At 37.7% G+C, this 20,011-nt stretch overlaps 2 protein-coding genes across 3 annotated transcripts; one reads left to right on the top strand and one right to left on the bottom strand.

Annotated features, from left to right (window-relative positions):
* Positions 1-1,418: 1,418 nt before the first annotated feature.
* cutc (cutC copper transporter homolog (E. coli)) lies at positions 1,419-13,947 on the bottom strand. Of its 2 annotated transcripts, XM_021307593.2 has the most exons (13): positions 13,882-13,947; positions 11,440-11,578; positions 11,168-11,343; positions 11,001-11,072; positions 9,068-9,136; positions 7,647-7,740; positions 7,339-7,398; positions 7,025-7,234; positions 3,829-3,864; positions 3,530-3,663; positions 3,084-3,111; positions 2,885-2,990; positions 1,419-2,157 (listed from the first exon to the last, which is right to left on the bottom strand). In XM_021307593.2, exons 2-13 carry the CDS (start codon positions 11,555-11,557, stop codon positions 2,046-2,048), a joined length of 1,215 nt encoding a protein of 404 aa, XP_021163268.2. In that variant the 5' UTR covers positions 11,558-11,578; positions 13,882-13,947; the 3' UTR covers positions 1,419-2,045. The 2 variants fall into 2 exon arrangements, with proteins under 2 accessions (XP_021163268.2, XP_012736055.2); XM_012880601.3 differs by lacking the exons at positions 9,068-9,136; positions 11,001-11,072; positions 11,168-11,343; positions 11,440-11,578; positions 13,882-13,947 and adding an exon at positions 7,832-7,958.
* A 207-nt stretch (positions 13,948-14,154) lies between these two features.
* LOC105938734 (cytochrome c oxidase assembly protein COX15 homolog) lies at positions 14,155-18,334 on the top strand. The gene is made up of 9 exons (XM_012880599.3): positions 14,155-14,349; positions 15,785-15,978; positions 16,069-16,191; positions 16,348-16,534; positions 16,648-16,815; positions 16,961-17,042; positions 17,452-17,606; positions 17,703-17,816; positions 17,901-18,334. Exons 1-9 carry the CDS (start codon positions 14,275-14,277, stop codon positions 18,030-18,032), a joined length of 1,230 nt encoding a protein of 409 aa, XP_012736053.2. The 5' UTR covers positions 14,155-14,274; the 3' UTR covers positions 18,033-18,334.
* Positions 18,335-20,011: the final 1,677 nt, after the last annotated feature.

Genomic DNA, 20,011 nt, shown 5'->3' with positions numbered 1-20,011 from the left:
CTCCTATTCTTTTTGACTCCGAGTCCAAACTTCAGCTCCAGGAGCCTGCAGCTTCCTGAGGAAGACATTAAGGGCCCGATGAACAAATGTGCATTTAGAGAGACGCCTCACCATGCCGCCTTACACAGCTAATACCAAAACGACACCGCTTCATCTCAGGCTGACAGACATTTAAAGAATCATTTTAGATCAAATATTATACTATACACCCCTTCAAGGTTTCATCAATCTATTGAATAAAAATACATTTCAGGTCTTTAACACTTTAATCATTAGCAAATCATACTAATGTTGTATGGTTGTTAGGGCCTTGAAGGGTTTTCTGAAAGCCTGTGACTACAGTACATGTTAGATTTTTAGAATCTTATCAATAATAAAATATTTAAAAACTTTCCAAATTTCTAAAAACTTAACGTGTACTGTTGTCACAGGCATTCAGAAAACCCTTCAGGGCCCTAACATTTATACATTTTTAAGATCCCGGATCAGTATGGCATTAGAGTTTGACATATTTAAGAGGTTAATCAAGTATGTTCTTGAGGTATTAAAAGAAAGCAGCTAAATGTTAGCAAAATGTCAGATCCGAGGTGATTATGCTGAATGATGCAAGATGGTCAGAGAAGCTTTACCATTTTCTTGCCTTCATACTTTTTACGCTCATATATATACTTATTTTGAAATAAATTCAAACTGGACAGTAACTAAATACCATATTTAGATATTAGCCTGTGTAACCATTCTCAAACGGCATATTAACTTTTACGAGTTAATATAAAGAATTATTTTGGGTTTGTGTGTCTTGTCACAAAAGACCAGTGGTTTCCTTAAAACATGAGCAAAGTTTTTCCTGTAAAGGAAAGAAGAATTTTTCTCAGGAAATTGATGTTTTAAACAACATTTTGCTGCAAAAAGGGGCTACAAACTGTGTCAAATCTAAATTTTAACAATAGCATCATTACCAGATCAGCTTTGTGCTTCACTATGCTCACAGTTTTTACAGTTGACTTTAGGGTTTATTGGTGTGAACTGAATGTGTACACAAGCATGTAAATGTGAGTTGCACGTTTGTAAAAGCCAGTATGCGCTTAAAAAAACAACAACTATCAAACCCTCTTTTTTAGGCTTCTAGTGGCTCGCTTTTTATTGAGAGTAGACTGACAGGAAAGGGGCGGAAAAAGGGGAAAGACATGCGGCAAAGGACCGTGGGTTGGATTTGAACCCGGGCCGTCCACATCGAGGACGAAAGGCCTCCAAACATGGGTCATGCTACCCGCTACGCCACGAGCACGCTCCCTAAACCCTTTTTTTTTTATTTTAGTCTCGAATTCCCCCTCTAACTTGTGAAAGAAAATACAGGTTGGTTCCCAGCAGTAATGACAAATCCTCTTATACTGTACATACAGATTTGTGCACAAATCTTTTTTCTCGGAACCACAGATCTGATCTCTTTTATTACGCCACGAATCAAGTACAAAAGATACCCAAGTTTGAAAACTCTCCGAGCAGATTAGCACAAAATCGTTGTAATTAAAATATCTCTAAGACACAACTGTATTGGTAAAGAAAATACAGCAAAAATGAAATTCGAAGACAGAAAAGATAACAGCTAATAAATCAGAAACAATTCCAACATTCTGAATAAATGTACTTTCATTGTGATTTTTTTATGTGTTTTTTTTTTCCATTTAATTGTTTTAGTTGTTGAATTGTTTTATGTTTATTTGTAATTTTAGGTTCCTGCCTGTTTTTTTTTTTTTTATGATTTTCTAGTATTTCCATTATGTTGAGTAAAATGCTGTTATTTTCTGTTTTGTTGTGTTTTACACCAGAGTTACATGTACAAACACTTGATTCACAGCTTTCTGTTCAGTCATAAAACCTTCATAGACAGCATATAAGACAGGAGTGCCCTCACTGAGCTGTAAAAAACAAAACAAAAAAAACACACATTGTTTAAATGCTAACACTTTACTAAAAGAAACCCAACATTGAGGCAATTTGGAAATGGGCATATGAAAATAACTGTTCTCTTTTTTTTGGAGGTATCACAAGGTATTTTTGGCAATTGCATTCAGACTCCGGACTTTGCTGACGTCAGCCACCTTCAGGCCGTACTCGGGCGCAGAGATTGTAGCTCCCATCGTCACGCAGGTGTTCCTGTGTGCGAAAAAATTGTTTATTAGAATTTAACCAAATTAAGCTTTTACATTTTTACTTTGTTAGAAATCATATTTTTGGTTGAAACACCACCAGTTAAAGGAGCATAATCTAGTATATATATCCTAGATTATGTAAAGCCTATATTTGCACACTTATACTAACCATAATCTGCGTTTGAAATTAACTTAAATATGATTAAATGTTAAAATTTACTTTATTTTGAAAAGCCAACACGGCCTGCTCCTTCCTGTCTGGCTGAAGCTAGCTAGCGGCTACTGTGCTGTGCGCTGCTCTCAGGAGGGAAGGAAATACTTACAGACGATGGTCCAGTATTGCCCATTTAGCGTCTTGTTGCTACATTTAGCAACTTTTTTCAAAAAGCGACTAGCAACAAGTCTAGCAACTGTCTCTGTGATAACGGAGACCACGTTAAAAGCACCAGTTGTTCTGGAGTCACTGGCAGCAGCGAGGGCTGCCTTGATAGTTCCCACTTCCCTCAGCGCTGTCTCACAGGCACATCCCAGTTGCTGCTGCCCTAACCCGCTAGTGTGGATTCAGGCGATGTATTAAAATCATAAATCATTTCATGAAGGTCATTTGTAGTTCCAAACTCAATAAATCACTGTTTATAATCACTTTTTCGTCTTGCCAAAATCTTCCCTTTCGTACAGCCAGGACCCGGGCTGTTTTTTAAAAATCCTAGAGGAAAGCCTGTGAAACACACCTGAATTTCATTGCAGAGTCTCTGCTGGAGCGTGCTGAACAGTGAAACTCCTCAGCCCCTGTCCCCTCCAATATTCTCTGCAGATTTCTCTCCGTAATCCCCCCTCCTGTCATTTAAATATAGAAAGACAGAACATTAATACAGAATTTAAAAAATGTAATGAGATGTAAAGCATAGCGAGAAAAGAGGAGGTACTGACCTGGCATTACAATTATTCTCTCTTTAGCCTGTTTAGAGAAGATCAAGTTAGAATCATCCTGAGAGTTATAATAAACAACATGATCATTTGTTTATCTCTGAACAGTATATCATTTGTGTGAGTAAAGGAAGAGTGATATAAAAAGTCTTCACATACAGTTAAGCCCAAAATTATTCATACGCCTGACTGGCAGATTTTGATTGCAGATTATTTTCAGTCAACCAACAAGTTGCTTTTCGACAAGGAATGAGACAGCCATCTCTCAAAGGTTAATGTAAAAGTAATTTTAGATTTAAATAAATAACTTTGGTCCTTATTCATATTTATATTACATGTAAAAAAAAAAAAGTGTTTTACTAATTCTTTAAAAGTTTGCTAACATTTGAGCGATGACCAAGTTTCTATTTTAATGTCCTTTAGATTAACAGAGCTTCTGTAATACATACTTGATCTATGAGCCTCTTGATAACAGGAACCCCCTCCAAAGCCGAGCTGTCACAGCCGCTCGTCAGCACCCTCTCGAATCCTAACGATATCAGGGTCTCCAGAGCAACTGCTGGGTCGTGGACCATGTCAAAAGCTGCAGCGAGATCAGCACGACAGGCATAGGAAAAAGTCAGCCTCACCCTGAAAGCTTTATTTTTTTTTTAGTGCTCTCTTCTGTTGAGGATCTGTGATATTGCTTCTGGTGTGAGTCATTTAGCATTCGGAAAGCCAAAATCTGCATAAAAAAGGAAAAGGTTACCTCGATGGAAGGTCAAAGGCAGAGGACGGACAGCAGCTGGGGAGCAGAAAGACACAGAACATCTTACCAGCAGTGGGAAAATTAACAAAATCACCTAATTAGATTTGAAATGTTGACTCTTTCATTTTAATAACCTACATGCTGAGAAATTTGTTATATCTAACATCCTGCATATTAAACACAGATGCTGGCATTTTGGTGTAGTATAAACGAAGCAAAAATACCCTGCATCAGAGAGATTAACAAACCATCCAACAGCGTGATATGAAAACAGATTAAATGTAAAACGGCAAAGGAAGAGTTTTTTTTTTTATCCATATCTAAGGCTGAAAATAAACTCAAGTAGATCTCAGATGGATCAAGAACAGACTATCAATCTGCTCTGTCCCTACTTCTATCATGTTGGCATTTTAAGACCTGGCCTCATCAATAGCTGTCACGTTGATGGAAACTCCACCATCTGAAATGGATGAAGTCCAACATTTTGATACATGAGCTTTAAAAATCTATAGACTTTTTTTTCCCCATGTTAGCTGCGTTCTGCGCTACAGCGAGCCTGTCTTCTGAGTACTGTGAGGACTTTTTATACCCCAATAACGTAATTCAGACTGAGATCATGAAGTCCTTCCTTGATTCTTGACAAAGAAAAAAAACGTCACCACCTACATCCTAGGGGAAACTGCCGATTCATTATGCAGTTTAATATATAAATGAAAATTTGTTTTATTTTAACAAATTTACAACCGTCAATATTTACCCTCTTAATTTCCACATGATGCACGCATGGGACTGATGCCTTCTCAGTTTTATATGCTATTGCGTATCTGCCCCTATCAAATACATACACTCAATAAATTAATATTTTTTTTAAAAACCACATACTTTTAAAAAGTTTTTCTTTTTTTTAAATCACCCAGGTGTATAATCCATTCCTTCCACTAATAGACAACACCCTTAGGAGCTAGAACGAACCTTTGAATCAGCTGAGAGCAGGCTGTGTCTTTTCCATGAACTGATGATAATAAAGGAGTCACAGTCCAATCTATTAATACAAGCGAAACACCGCCGATGAACTCTCTGTGCTCATGGTTTGTCTCCCCCTTCTGGCAGTCAGCCTTCACGCCCACTGTGAATCCCTGCTGCAAACATGCATAGTAAACAATATTTGTCCCCAGCATTGCAGACTCAATTTAATAATTTGTAAAGAAGTAGATTTTCTTTATTTTCGCTGCAAATTTTCAAGAATTTTCTGTATATTTCAACATCTTTTGCTGAAGTTGCCCAAGCAGTAATAATATGCCTGATACAATGCTGCCCTATTTTAAAACTTTTTTACTTAACTTAATTGGAACACATCTTGCGGTTTAAAAAAAATTATAGGGCCTTTCCTAAGAAGTTAGGACAAGACAACAGCTCCACAGCAAGAATCCAACCAGACTTTAAAACAGGGCAGTACTGATGGTATCTTCCAGAACTTCCACATATTTCCACATGGTATCTTCCACATATTTCACAAAGACTGCATTATTTACCCTGCATGCAAATGCGATCTTTAGCGTTTGTATTATGCCCGATATTGCAGAGTTTTTTTTTCTGCATAAACTGAAATATTTTCTGTGAATTATTTTTTATACTTATGGTAAAATAAATAAATAAAAAAATAAAAATAATAAATACGTATGGTTCTTGGCTACTATCATACAGAAAATAGTAGGCATATGGAAAAGTAAAAAATCTGAAACAAATATGAGAATAAGAGATTGTACTACAGATGTGTAATACAGTGGGTATTTAAAGTCTGCACAACCCTGTTAAAATGCCACAATATTGTAATATTAAAAAAATGGTATCAATACACATTACCTGTTGAATTTATTTGAAAAACAAGCTGAAATGTTTTGTGTGGACACATGAAAAAATAAAAATCACTCAAATATTGTGGTTGTAAAAGGTTTTACAAACTTACATTAGAACATCGTTGAAGCACCTTTCCAGTTCATTTCTGCACTAAGTCTTTTTGGATGGACGTCTATCAGCATGGCACATGTTAACTTTTCTTCTTTTATAAAAACGCTCCAAATCTGTAGGATTATGAGGGCCTGTTCTGCGCATTGCCCACTTTGGGTCACACCACAGATTTTGACTCGGATTCAGGTCTGGTTGGGTCACTTGAAAAATATCATCCAACTCTTATGAGACCATTTGTTGCTGATTTTTGACATTGTTGTGCTAAAAGATAAAGTTCCTCTTCATTGATAGCTTTCTTTCAGAAGCATGCAGGTTTTCACCATGACTAAGGCCCCTGTGCCAGCTGTGGAAAGAAAGTAACTCTCCCAAAGCATGATGCTGCCACCACCAGGCGTCATTGCAGACATATATCACTCTTTCTATACTCACATAAAGTATACACTATTCAGACATAAAAAAAGGAACCATGCTGTTTATTATAACTCTCAGGATGATTCTAACTTGATCTGCTCTAAGCAGGCGGTGTAGTTTTCATGGCAAACATATATTTTTTGGCGTTATGGCCAATACATTTAACCTTGGTTGAAGCAAATATAGGCTAGCCAGTTTTGACACACACATTTAGGAGACTTCAAAGGTGTTTCTGCAAAGGTTGACCAGGGGTGGAGGTTTTTGTCCATAAAAACAGGTTTCTGTCTCGCCCTGTATGCCAGACATAGGATGGAGACAGGAGATTGTAGTCACATCTTCTACAAAGCCCGAACTTGCAGAAATTAAGTTTCATTGTAGGCCTCTTCACAGATTTTTTGATTAGCATTCCTCTCGTCGCCATTGAACGGATGTCCAGTTTGTGTTAATGTTACTGCTGCACCTCCTTTTTTCCCCCAAACTCCACTGTGTTCCATCGTATACATTATACCCTGGAAATGATTATGTGCCATTTGGTTTGGAGATTTGTCACAGGAAATTTAATGATGGCATGTGTTTAATGACCCCAATTTAAGATGAGTTTAAATGTGGTGGTGAGTTCTGAACGCAACCAAATTCCGAGTTGAAGGTGGTGTGCACATTTTCTTATATTTTCTCCCAACACGATATCAGCCTAATTTAACTGCTGTTATGTTTATAAGTCATATTAAAAGTGAAATAAACTCTGATTTTTTTTTTTTTTTTGGTCACCGACACGACCTTTTAACGGGGATGTGTAGACGGTTTACATCCATTGTACCTATCAGCTCCATGCAGAGATTTGCATCCACTCGTCCATCCTCTGTCAGGGCGCCTAGCACTACTCCATCGGCTCCCTGGGTCTTCATCAGCTCGATGTCCTTCTTCATCACCTCCACTTCTTGGTCTGAGTACAGGAAGTCGCCACCGCGAGGCCGTATCATTACGTAGACTGGTATTTTGATGTACTGCTTTACTACCTGTAGAAGACCTGCACCAAAACAAACAGGACGCAGAAAGACATTGAATTATGCTGCTATGTAGGCTGCAGAGCTTCTGCAATAAATGTGGATAGATGTAAACTTTGCAGCTCACCAAGACTGGGAGTGAGACCTCCCTCCAGAAGACTTGAACACAACTCAAGCCGACTTGCACCTATAAGGTTAAAAAAAAAACTTTAGAATTAAAGCAACTCTGCACTTTAAGTTAACACACACTTCAGTCATTATTAAACCACTATACCAGTCAGAAATAACGTGGATGTGTTATAAAAAACCTACTTGAATGGTATTAAAAAAATGTCCAACATTTGACTTTACTTTTAAAGAAAACTATACTTTAAAACAGGAATATTAATTATGAGTTAAACACATAAGGCAGCCAGGGTACTAAATTTAACCGACCTCCTCGCTCAGCATTGACGGCGGACTCCACGGAGTCCACACACACCTCCATTAAAAAGCTCTGTGCCATGACGGATTTCAGAGCAGAGGGACGCTGAGGAGGAATGCAAACATACACGTTCTAGTTTTGTTTTGATTGATAAGTTTAAAAGCATGTTGACTTTTACCACCACATGCACATTTACCTGGTCCTTTTTCCCAAAGACGGAACCCAAATGAATGTTTGGGAGCGATTTAGAATCAGGACATGTTTCACTGGGAGCCCTCCACAACAATAGATGACGCGTTTCCGGATTGTTGGATATAGTACACGCTCCAACTGTGCGCGAGGTACTCTGTTTACTATGTGCGACCACCAGCGCTAGTTCGATTGTGACCGCCCATGCGGGATACGCCTAAAAACGTTACACTCACATCCCTCGGGATCGCCATTAGTTTTCTTTTAAATAATAAATAGAACATGTTTAGTAGTTGTAGATTTTAAATAGGCTTTTTAGTTTTGTTAATCTCAAGTGACGTCAACTTATTACATTTTAGCGATGGCCGTTAGCTTGATACAACCGTACAAAAAGAGTAAACACGACCTCGCTTCCGTTGCCTTGTAGAAACTATACGTCCACGCTTCCGCCATATTGGTAGTGGCAAGGTTGCCTTGGAAAAAACCAAGACCGATATGATTGGAAACCATTTTAATAACAAAAAAGCATAGACATTTTTATTAATGTATTTCGAATTCGTCAGTTTTGTATACAATAATATGTATTTATTTGATTACTAATCATTTCAATTAATTGTACACATTACACGTACTTTTGAACCTAATACTTACAGTAGGAGTATTTGTTACAAATGTGCTAAGTCATAGTGACTGAATTTACTGTATATAGTGTATTCACTTGACCACCAAATGACACAGCAGGTTCAATTGAAAGGATTAACACTAAAACAACAAAGCTTGTGTATAAACAAGAAATCTAACTTTAAAATAAACTGTAAGTGTCTCTCTCTGGTGCATTTTTGGTTAAAACAAATCTATTTTTCATTCATTTAAGGTTTTAGGGATGGGTAGAGTTGCCATAAAGTTTACTCAAGTAGGAGTAGTGCTATTTCTAAAGGAAAAAGTACATTGCAGTAAAACTACTCCTAAAGCTAATATTTTGTTCAAAAAGTTACTCAAGTAAATTAAATGTTTATTGGTAAAGATGCATATATGCTTTATCTGACATTAAAACAAACCATCAATAGTTGTTTTCTTGCACATTATCAGGAAATAAAGATTCCTGGTTTATATTTAACAATTTCCATTGTGGAGAAATTGGTATAGCTGTAGTCTGTCATATATATTAGGAAATGAATAATACTGTTGCTGTTCTATTACCTGTATTTTTGACACAATTATTTTTCTACAAGAGCACATTTACCTTAACACGCTTGCATTTCTGACCACAAGTCAAAGGTTCACCAACACTTTCACAGTTGTCCCACTCCACCTTTTGGATAAAGATAAAAACGTATAGTAAAATGCAAGAACATGATTTTGTGTTTCTATAATACAAAGCATAGTCAGTTGTCTAAATCCACAGTTATGCCATGTCAATAAAACCTGGAGCACACAGTGGCCTTTGTAAGTAAGTAGGTAAGTAACATTTTATTTGTATAGCACCTTTCACAGATAAAATCACAAAGTTCTTCATGAAACACATCAGAAAAGCACAACATAAAACAGAAATACCACATTCATTAAAAGCCTGTCTGTACAAATGTGTTTTTTTAGCTGCATTTCAAAATAATCACTGGAGTCAACTCTATGTAAAAACAGTGGTAAAGAATTCCACAAACAGTGTGCGAATGGCCTGAAATGACCAATCCCCACGGTTCTTAATGTGTGTACATGGGACTAAAAATTGAGTCACAGCAGATTTGTTGAAACGGATGAAGAGTCCATTACAATAATCCACCCGAGATAAAATAAAAGCATGGAAAATAATTTCTGATTCACACCTAGACACCATAGGAGTTTAGCAATATTTCTTAAATGAAACTTTGAACTTTGTTTGCAATGATGATCAACTGTCAAAAATCCCGGCCAGATTTCTGAGGTTAGACTGAACAGAGGATCCTAGGAAACTAATGTGCTTTCTGATTTCAGGATTTTTTTCCATTAGGCACAACAATAACCATTTCTTAATCTCAACCAAATAATCACTTAACAGTTTAAAGAACTCAGATGGTTTAAATGAACAGTACTAATGTAAGTTATCTGCATAAAAATGATAAGAAACACGATTACAGTGTATGATCTGTCCTAATGGAGTAATACACAGTAAGAACAGGATTGGGGTGCATCACAATATAGATCTGATGAGTGAGACAACAGCTGATTTACGCAGACCCTGAAAGATTGTACCTGTGACTGTGTGCCAGCCAGTATTTAAGGTCCAAAACACGATAGAAATGGCAGGAAAAGCTTGCTGTATTTCTCCTTGAAGTTTCACTTGATATCGCATGGCAATATGAGGTGTGCAGAGTGAAACTCTGGCTCCAACTGAATAACCTTAAATATAGCTCCTAGCACCTGCTCCTTGACCTTTCATGGGGTTAACAGTAAGAACTCTATGGTGGGGAGCAAAGGAGCTTTGAATGCTGTGCCAATTTCAGACAGCCTTCAACTCCAACGTCATTACGTGACAAAAACGCACATGGATGATGCTAGTCAAATCTGGACCTACATCCTTCTGAAAATGAACTACAAAGTGTGTGCTCTCTTTCCTTTGGACATGTTTGTTAATTTCCACGAGTTGGGCTGTGCTTATACGTCATGTCACGCAACGGATTGTGGGATACCTTAAGGCTCCTTAGCGCCAGTAAGGGATGTCGCGAGGTTCCTAGGCTACTCAACAAGGGTATTCACATGGACCCTCTGTCATCAGCTGGCGAGGAACTGCTTTAAGGCCCGAGATAAAATGCCTGGACTTTAACTCTAATTTGCTCATATCAAGCTGAAGACCCAATTCTGTTTAAAAATAAAATAAAACAAATCAGGCACTGAATGATGAGTTTTCCTGGAAAGGGGAGCAGAAGGACACACTTGTAGCACAATTGTTAAAATTTCTATAGCAATGAAATGAAAATAACTCCAGGGAGCCTATTTGTCATATGAGAGTTAAAACATAGTAGTAACAGTTGGTTTCTTGCACATTATCAGGAAAAAAGACACCTGGTTTATATTTAACAATTTCCATTGTGGAGAAATTGGTATAGCTGGTATATTAGCAAATGTCAAATACAAATACTGTTGGTATTGTTTTAACTTAATGTTTGACACTATGGCTTTTCTATAGAAGACACATTTACCTTAACATGCTTGGGTTTCTGACCGCAAGTCAAAGGTTTGCCAACCCTTTGGCAGTTGTCACACTCCAGAACCTTTAGGATAAAGATTAAAAAAAAGGTATAGATCGATGCATTTACATGTTTTTTTTTTGTTTTTTGTTTTTTTGTTATTGTAATAAAAAGCATACCCATTTGTCAACATCCACAGATATGCCATGCCAGTAAAACCTGGCACACATAGCAGTCCTTGTTTTCACAACCCCCATGTGAGCACCAGTAGGAGATTTGTGGAGTTCCTTAAAAATTTCCTTTGCCTCCTCTTTGGTCTTAACAACCTTCCTGCTTCCAAAGTAAAGTTCTCCTTCTAAACACAAAAAAAAAAAAAAAAAACACGTGTTTAACTGAAAGAGGAACATTGATAACACATCAGATATATGTAGTCAGTGTTTTAGACACTAACCCTTTATAGTGAATTTGGCAGAATATCTCCTAAGGTTTTGTTTCTGAGATTTCCGATACTCCTTTGGGAAGGTATGCTGGGAAAGGTAGTGGTAAATCTCTTCCCATTTTTTTTCCATATCTTGAAGAAATGCAATTAACTAGAAATACAATAGATGGAAAATTTTATGATTAAAATGACTCACCTACTAGTCGTAAACTGCACATTTTTGTTTTACAAAAAGCATTAGTATTTCATGTTAAGCAAAACCAAACTGCATTGTTTAGATTTCCATCTGCACATGAAGGATATAGGCTGCGTTTTCGTTACATATGCAGTAGTCTGATACAGTATAAATACGTCATCAGTTGGATGTACAAAAATATGAAACGTGACTTTCAGTATATTTTACATGTGTCAGGTTGAGCTCTAACATCAAAATCGGTAATGTGCAGAACGTAGAGTGCTACACATTATCAATCTGGCTGGCCAGGATATAATTATGTAACATATGAAAAACATTTCACGCTGAAATAAAAGGACAAGGAGGCACCTTGACGCAATATGAACTGAGAGAAAAGTTCAGATTGTGGAATTTCAGCGAATCTTCACTTTGCTGTAGACTCGCATTCACTGCACCTAATTAGAGTTTTGCTTCACTATATTTGCTCTATATCACTCAAAACACGTTGTTCGCATCGTTAAACGTTAATTTGCTCCTGAACACGCCTTTACATAGGGATAACATGGAAATAACTCACTCCATTCGGCGTCATCACGTTTGGTGCAAACATACCTTAATAAAACCAATTTTGTTCTTAGCATTTCACTCCTCTCCGCCATTGCTTTTTCTGTTTGAGCAATTATCTTTAACCCACAATGAATCACGACATAGGGAAGGCCACGAAGGATAAGCCAGACCCAACCTTCAAATCTGGGAAAAAGAGGGCCGCATCTGGAAGAGCCCTCAGATTTGGACAGACCTCTACGCTGTGCTATGACATAATCAGCCTACAAATGTAGCCTGAATGCACCCCCTGAATAAGGGGCATACTTTTCACTAGAAATGTTATCAAAATGCATATAAGTGCAGATGCTTTCTTTGAAATGTTGAGCTTTCCACATAAAGTACAGGAAATGTCAGTCACTGCTGCTGCCTCCCAAATACACAAAAGAGTATTTTCGAAGATCTTTCCTGCCAGCAGCTGTTAGACTTCAAATACATCACTGCACCCAACAAGCAAAATAATTGTTTATCATCTTTGCACAGTCTTTTTAAATCTTTTAAATAGCAAACATTTCTTAAAAAAGCCCATACTCAGTTGCACAGTTCTTAAATTTCTTGGTTATGATAGTTTTGATAACTGTACAGTATTTTTTCATACACTCTAAATTTGCTCCACTGCTGAATTTCCCCCAGTAAAGAATCTTTCTTAATATCATCACTGACTGGTTTCTAGTGCTATCACGGTTGTTAGTTCCTTAGTTAGTGATCAAATCCAAAAACTAACAGAGAAAAAAAAGCTAAAATTTAATTGCTCAGGTTCCAGCAATAGACAGAAACAAGTCAGATTCAACAGTGGATCCAAAACATACTCTTGTGCTTTTATTCTAATTTTACTTAAATTCACTTCACGTTCCCTATTTCAAAACATTTGAAAACATGATATTGTGTTCACCATAAGAAGGAAATCAGCAAATTGCATCGCCATTTTTGTATTATTAAGCTAATAATGGGAAATGCCTGCTAAGCTAAGGGAAAATTTACAGTGGACACAATGTCAGTAAGTGACTGTTATAGTTGATTAAATACAGACTCATTTTATATTTTTGCCTTGAGGGAGGAGAGAGTTAACATAAAGTTAAAATACTGTGATAATAATTTGATTTAAAAATAAAGACAGCTGCTCAGTTAGTGGCGTTGTTTTCTTGCATTAAGAAGGTGATGGACTGGCATCCATCATCTGGTGACCTGTTTATTGTGTGCTCTGCGTCTCCCCAAATCACCCCTGAAAATAGCCATCAGCCAACCAAACGCTTCAAACTCTTTGGACTTGTTCAAATAGGTAACACTTTTTAGAAGGTGAACAAACATACCAGTTACTGGCAGAAGATGCTCTGAAAATATATACGTGCTATTTTTCTTTTCTGCTCCCTCCTAAAATGAAACACTTAAACGAATTTAACAGGAGGATGTTCCCTGGTTAGTTAAATCGTGAATAAAGTAGAGTAAAAAAAAAAAAAAAAAACGTTTAATGTGCATCTCCAGCTTTGAAAACATAACTGTTGGCGAAACCCATCTCGACGGGAGACCTCGGCTCGACATCAGTTAAAAATCATCGAATTATCATACACCTCCAAATATAACGAATTAAAACAATTTATCTTGAGACTTAGAAAACGAACAATCACAGAAATACAGAGAGGGAAACATAAATATACGACAAATTAAGTAATACATACATTAACTTATACGAGGCAGGGAGAAAAATTCGATAAACAGCCGTCGAGGCAAGCGGCAGTGTAATTCTCGTCTGCGCATGCCCATGGAGTAGCATCGCTTCTCTACTTTCAACCAGATGGGCGTTTCATTAGTACACCAGGTTGCCCGGTTCTTGTTCGCTGGTGGGGGCGGTGTCTTGTTCAGAGTTTAGTGGCTCGGGTGACCGCCCGTGACAGATACGCTAAACAAATTTCTTATCACACCCCGACTTCCTGGTTACCTCAACGTCTATCGACGTCACGGGGTTAAAGTTGAGCCGTGCATTACTAAACCAGCCTTGTTGCAGAGCCAGCTTGCTTTCAGGACGGCACTACGGTATCGTAGCAGCTAAAGGGAGCACGAAGAAACCAAAAATGCTGCTCTCAACTTTACGGACTACAATATCTTACGGCTGCAGATGTGCTGGCAGGGGTTTTGAACAGAGCGGCGTAAGTGGAGCTGGACTCACATGCTACATGTAGCTAACCTAACTGGTTAGATAAGAAAGGGAAATGTCACAATAATAATGGAAATGTGAGATGTGCTGGATCAGCATCAGTGAACTCATCGTGTTTCGGTATAACGTAGCTTTAAAACATTTATATGCCTCCGTAGTGCCTGTGGCTGCAGTCACGTATCATCTATCATTATATTACATCACTGACCTCCAATCATCGCTGTTGGGTGAATTGTGAATATGGTGTCATAATCTGGATGGTAAACAATTTTTTAAACTGTACGTTTGCTAATTTATTAGTTACAGGATAAATGGCGACAAACATAAACACGATCATATATAGTATTATTATTGTTGGGGAACTAACAAAAACATTGTCCGCTTTCCAAAAATGCTATCGACACGTGATTTACATTAAATCTAAATGAAATTAAACAATATAAAAAATACGGCGCAAATGACATGCAATAAGGCATATAAAGAGACCGCAACATATCTTAAAACTTTTAGATAGTTTTTTTTAGGGTTAAATAAACGTTTTAAAGTCATAATAAAAATACACAAAGGAAGGTCTACTATTTTTTTTTTTCGTTTTCCTTTTTACAACAGTGTATGTGGTATTTACCCATGAGTGTCACTTTTACCAAATCAGAATTCAAAGAGCACAGATTATGCAGTAATATTAAAGGCTGGCAAGTCGTTTATTCTGAATAATACCCAATCTTCCATATTTCACCTAAAGCTGGTAGACACGGGACACAAGAAAAAAAGTTTCCTCTTCCTCGTGACAAAAGGAAAAAAGACTCACATACAATTTAAATATTCTCTTTAGAAATTCTGCAACTTGGTAAACTATATGCATTATTAAAAAAAACATATTGTTGGAAAAGCTCTTTGGATACACTTAGAATGTGCTTTTAGCATAAAAAAGTTTATTTTTTAAAGGTTAGTGCATACATACTAGTGTTGTGCTCTTGGCAGCTCTGTTATATGTTTTTACATTTATTGTCATTCAATCCTTGACGATTAAATTTGGTAATGTCAAATCAGCCTTAGAATACAATGAGGTATTTTGGATTACCGGTGGAAATAGAACTGATTTACAAACCTTACTGTCATCTCTATAAGTACAGTTTAGATAATAGTTTATCATAAAATACCACTAAGTTACCGTTGGAGTCCAAAAGATTAAAATACAAACAAAATATCTTTTTCGTACCACTGTTTCATAAAAAAAGGGACTTCCTGTTTATTGTTACTATGTTATTACAAAAGCCTGAAGTGTAGGGAGAAAAATTGTGTATGTGTGTGTATATTTTTCCAATAATGGAGATTCTGTTTGTCAAAGTTTGGCAACCTAACTGGAATTTTTGCTTTGAAAAGAAATTAGAAACTATGCCTAAATGTCGGCTCCTCTTTGCTCCCAGCATCAGCGGCCACAGCTGCGACAATGGCTCGTACGGAGAAACCAGAGCTCCATCAGCGTCGAAGCGGCATCGCCCTCCACCCCAGCAGCGGCCGTAGCTGTACCAAACGCAGCAACGAACCGCATAGTGGGTCGCTGGTTGCTCGGCTGCAGTGGGCTGGTGGTTGGGGCGGTGGTCTTGGGTGGCGTCACAAGGTAGAAGTTATTTAAATGTAATGCCACGGTTTCTGGAACGCTCCAAAATGCAAGAAGTGCGGATGTGTGTGGGTGTGTTTTACTGTTCAGGTTAACGGAATCTGGGCTCTCGATGGTCGACTGGCATCTGGTGAGAGAGATGAGACCACCTCAGTCTGAGGAAGAGTGGGAGGCAGAGTTTTCCAAGTACAAGCAGTTCCCAGAGTTCAAAATGTAAGTTTTTTTATATACTTCTATCAGGAAAGACCCCCCGTTAAAAAACACACCGGTATCTTTTGATAACAATGTGGAAGTGCATCCAGTTTTAAAATTTGGGGTCTCTTTCTCATTTTCACTGCTATGTAACTACTTAGAGGTTTTATTTTCCAGCCTTAACCATGAGATGACTCTCCCTGAGTTTAAGTTCATCTTCTACATGGAGTGGGGCCACCGCATGTGGGGCAGGCTGGTGGGACTGGCGTACATCCTGCCCACAGTTTACTTCTGGAGAAAAGGATACTTCACTCGTTCCCTGAAGGGAAAAGTGCTGGGTCTGTGTGGATTCGTGTTCTTCCAGGTCAGACAAGCACAAGATCAACGCTTTTACTCTCTTTGTCCTGTTCCGACATAAAAGTTTTCCTGCGACAGTTCGCAGCTCATCTCGTTGTCGAACTGTGTTGATCTCACCAGGGCCTCCTTGGATGGTACATGGTAAAAAGTGGGCTGGAGGAAAAGCCTGAATCCCATGATGTCCCTCGGGTCAGCCAGTACCGTCTGTGTGCTCATCTTGGTTCTGCCTTGGTGCTCTACTCTGCTAGTCTCTGGACTGGGCTTACTCTGCTGCTGCCTGCACACAAGGTACAGAGTTGTTGTTGTTTTTTTTTTTTTTTTTTTTAACTTACTGGTAGTTTCAGGCCTGGACTTTGTCTTGGTGTATCCACAGTTAAATAAACCGTTTCCCGTTGTACACTTCTTTGCTTCTCTTGTTTGATCTCTTACCTAGATGGCAGACACAAGACGTCTCACGCAGCTCAGAAGGTTTGCAAAGGGTACCGGTGGACTGGTGTTCCTAACTGCTCTGTCAGGTGAAAAAGTTCAGAATACTTCCAAGCATTTGTTATTTAAAGGTGGAGCAAAGGGGGATAAAACACCCATCAGAATCATTTGAAGCGAACGGATTTTATGACAGCACAATGAATACTTAATTAGCCATAAACGAGACGACTGTGGCAAGGACAGTAAGACGTTTCTTTTTGATTCCGGACTCTCAAAATAAATCTTTCAAAATGTCCTCATGTTTGACTATTCACAGGGTCGCTTTATTTTGATCTGTGCATTTTAAATGACAAATCTAGTAACAAGTGGTTAACTCAAAACAGGGTACACTTGTAACTTAAAGGCATCTTTATAACTTGTAGGTTTTACTCTTGGAACTTCAGAGTATTAAACTGGGTAAACGTGTAACAGTTTTGCCAATGTCTTTTTTGTATAAAGGTGCCTTTGTTGCTGGTTTGGATGCTGGGCTGGTGTATAACTCCTTCCCTAAGATGGCAGATAAATGGATCCCTGATGACATCTTGGCCTTCTCTCCTGCTCTTAGAAACATTTTTGAAAATCCCACCACGGTGCAATTTGATCACAGAATTCTGGTATGTCGCAGCTCATTTATTTTCAATTAAATTAAAGCCACTGTAGCTTAATTTAAGCAGATTCTCTTTTTTGTCCTTTTTCTTCTTCTTTTTTAGGCCATTGGGTCTTTGACAGCAATCACTGGCCTTTATCTATTCTCAAGGAGGATGATGCTACCCAGAAGGGCTAAGATTGCCATCGGTCTCCTTGCAGCAATGGCTTATACACAGGTATTGCTTTCAGGCAGAAGTGTATAGAGCACAAGGCTGAAATGCATTTCATTCTGACGGCGTTTTTCTTTTTCTGCTCATTAGGTAGCCCTCGGTATCAGCACACTCCTCCTGTATGTTCCTACTCCACTGGCAGCAACGCACCAGTCAGGCTCCGTCGCCCTTCTGACTCTTGCCATTTGGGTTCTGGCAGAACTTCGTAAAATGCCAAAGTAAAGCCTTCTCCTTTGTGGACATATCCAAGCCTGTTTAACCACATGACGGCGCCTGAAAAGTTTTGACTGGCAATAAAATGAAGCAAGAGTGAAAAAGAAGAGAGATGATCCTTATTTAACTCTGGGGGGTTATTTATATGCTTTTCAACTTGAGCTTTTATTTTTTTCTGTCTTACCATGTACATAAACTCATTATTGTATACAGCCTTGTTGGCTTATCACCTTTGCACTGGTTGCTGGTTGAAATTGTTTTGACTCTTGAGATAACATGTAAATATCAATTAATAAAGTTATGATCCATAACTTGTGGAAATCTTAATATAATTAATGTAATTAATCTTAATGTAAGAATTTGACAGTTTAAAAATCTGTAACCTAAGATATCCATGTTTGTACAGAAATGTCATTTAATTCAGTGCTTCTGAAATAGTGGGGTGAAGGTATTGCAGAGAGTGCCTTTTTTGTCCAGAAGATACAGGCCCTCTGCATCATTCTAAATGTGACAACAGCTCCCCCTGCTGTTTGGTCTGTACCTGCGGTCAGTAGTGACTATTAAACTCCTAAAAGAGTACAAGACTTAATGTAACTGAAGTTTGACATTAAAATTATTAGCTTGATATTATTTTTGCTAAATGAGGTTCATAGCCAGTTAAATGTAGACTGCAGGTACGAGTCGGGCTGAAAGCCATTTATATTGTTAATATTACAAAGTTAACAAAGTTTGGCAATGTTTAAACATTGTAGTTGTTAGAAACCATTATTATAAATAAACCCACATGTTATAAATTTTAAGTTTGAGCAAAGAACTGTTGTTACCAAAGGAATGTATTTAACTTATGAAATCCATTTTTTTATGGCGGCAAATTTCCCTCTGATCGTTTTTGTCCTGATTATCATATTTTATGGCATAACCACATTTGTTTTAAAAAAAATAATCAATCATTTGCTCACAGCATTGTCACAAATGACCATGCTAATATACATTTAAATGAAGGCTAAAAGCTACTGTAAATTACTACATTCTCTGAAATAACACAGCTGTTTGGAACCACCATCTAGCTATTCATTTTTTGTTTGTTTTTCAAACATGTCCGATATCCACAGTGAACAAAGTTGAATCTGTTTCTTTCAATGGGCCACCCAATGGTGCACCACTGTGCCAATCAGTTCTATAAGATTTCACGAAGAAACAAAAATACAGTTGTTACCAAAATTAAGATAATCTGATTTGATTTTCCAAAATCAGTTAAATTACTGTTTACACAAGTCAGTGAAACTCTTCTGATAACCATAAATCCAAACAAATGAGTGAGAAAACATTACAGAGCATTGCCTGATCAAGATTATGTAGTCACAAGGATAACAGCGTCAAATGTGTCTAGTTTAAAGCATGGTGTGATGGTTTTGTGTAGAAAAATAATCTGTAGTCCAAGTAAGACTTTGAATAATAAAAAAAAATCTTCAAGTATCACTAAAATTGGGGCATGTTGACTTGATATTTAGTCCTGCTAAACAGATAAATACAGGGTTTGTTCACATTAATTCACATTAATAACACTTATGGATCCAAACATCTGTGTTACTATATCCAAATGGATCCTCAACGGACAAAATATCTAATCAATCAACTTTGCCAACAATACCGGTACCCCTCTTGGATATTTGCTAAACTCTCTGCTGTACATCCTGTTCACACAACAAACAGTAAAACAAAAAAAAAACATAATTTCTGCCACAATATTGGGTATTAGGGCAGACTGTAATGCTCTGGAGCTCAAAGCTCTACAGATGGATCAACTGATTACTGAGACTGAACCATCTGTAAGGACTAAAGAAAGTTAATCTTACTGCCACTTGTAATTTCCTTTTTGAGATTAATAATGCAGTTTAGAAATTTAGTTGAAGTGAAGTGCCCGCCACCCAGAACCTCAGCAGACCGCGCTGTAGAGGGAAGGCACAGAAGATGGCTTCTGAATACGG

Source organism: Fundulus heteroclitus, chromosome 22 (genome assembly GCF_011125445.2).
Source record: "Fundulus heteroclitus isolate FHET01 chromosome 22, MU-UCD_Fhet_4.1, whole genome shotgun sequence".
In the NCBI taxonomy this organism is placed as follows: domain Eukaryota; kingdom Metazoa; phylum Chordata; class Actinopteri; order Cyprinodontiformes; family Fundulidae; genus Fundulus; species Fundulus heteroclitus.
This window is presented reverse-complemented; position numbering and strand designations above follow the sequence as displayed.

Bases quoted from the DNA above. Each gene is read 5' to 3' on its own strand.
- cutc (XM_021307593.2), bottom strand. From the start codon at position 11,557: ATGGAAAAAAAATGGGAAGAGATTTACCACTACCTTTCCCAGCATACC. The intron at 11,073-11,167 runs GTATGCTTTTTA...TTTATCCTAAAG, and splicing joins CTGTGGATGTTGACAAATGG to GTTCTGGAGTGTGACAACTG. The intron at 3,112-3,529 runs GTATGTATTACA...TTCTCTAAACAG, and splicing joins TCAAGAGGCTCATAGATCAA to GCTAAAGAGAGAATAATTGT.
- LOC105938734 (XM_012880599.3), top strand. From the start codon at position 14,275: ATGCTGCTCTCAACTTTACGGACTACAATATCTTACGGCTGCAGATGT. The intron at 14,350-15,784 runs GTAAGTGGAGCT...CTTTGCTCCCAG, and splicing joins GGGGTTTTGAACAGAGCGGC to CATCAGCGGCCACAGCTGCG. The intron at 16,816-16,960 runs GTACAGAGTTGT...TCTCTTACCTAG, and splicing joins TGCTGCTGCCTGCACACAAG to ATGGCAGACACAAGACGTCT.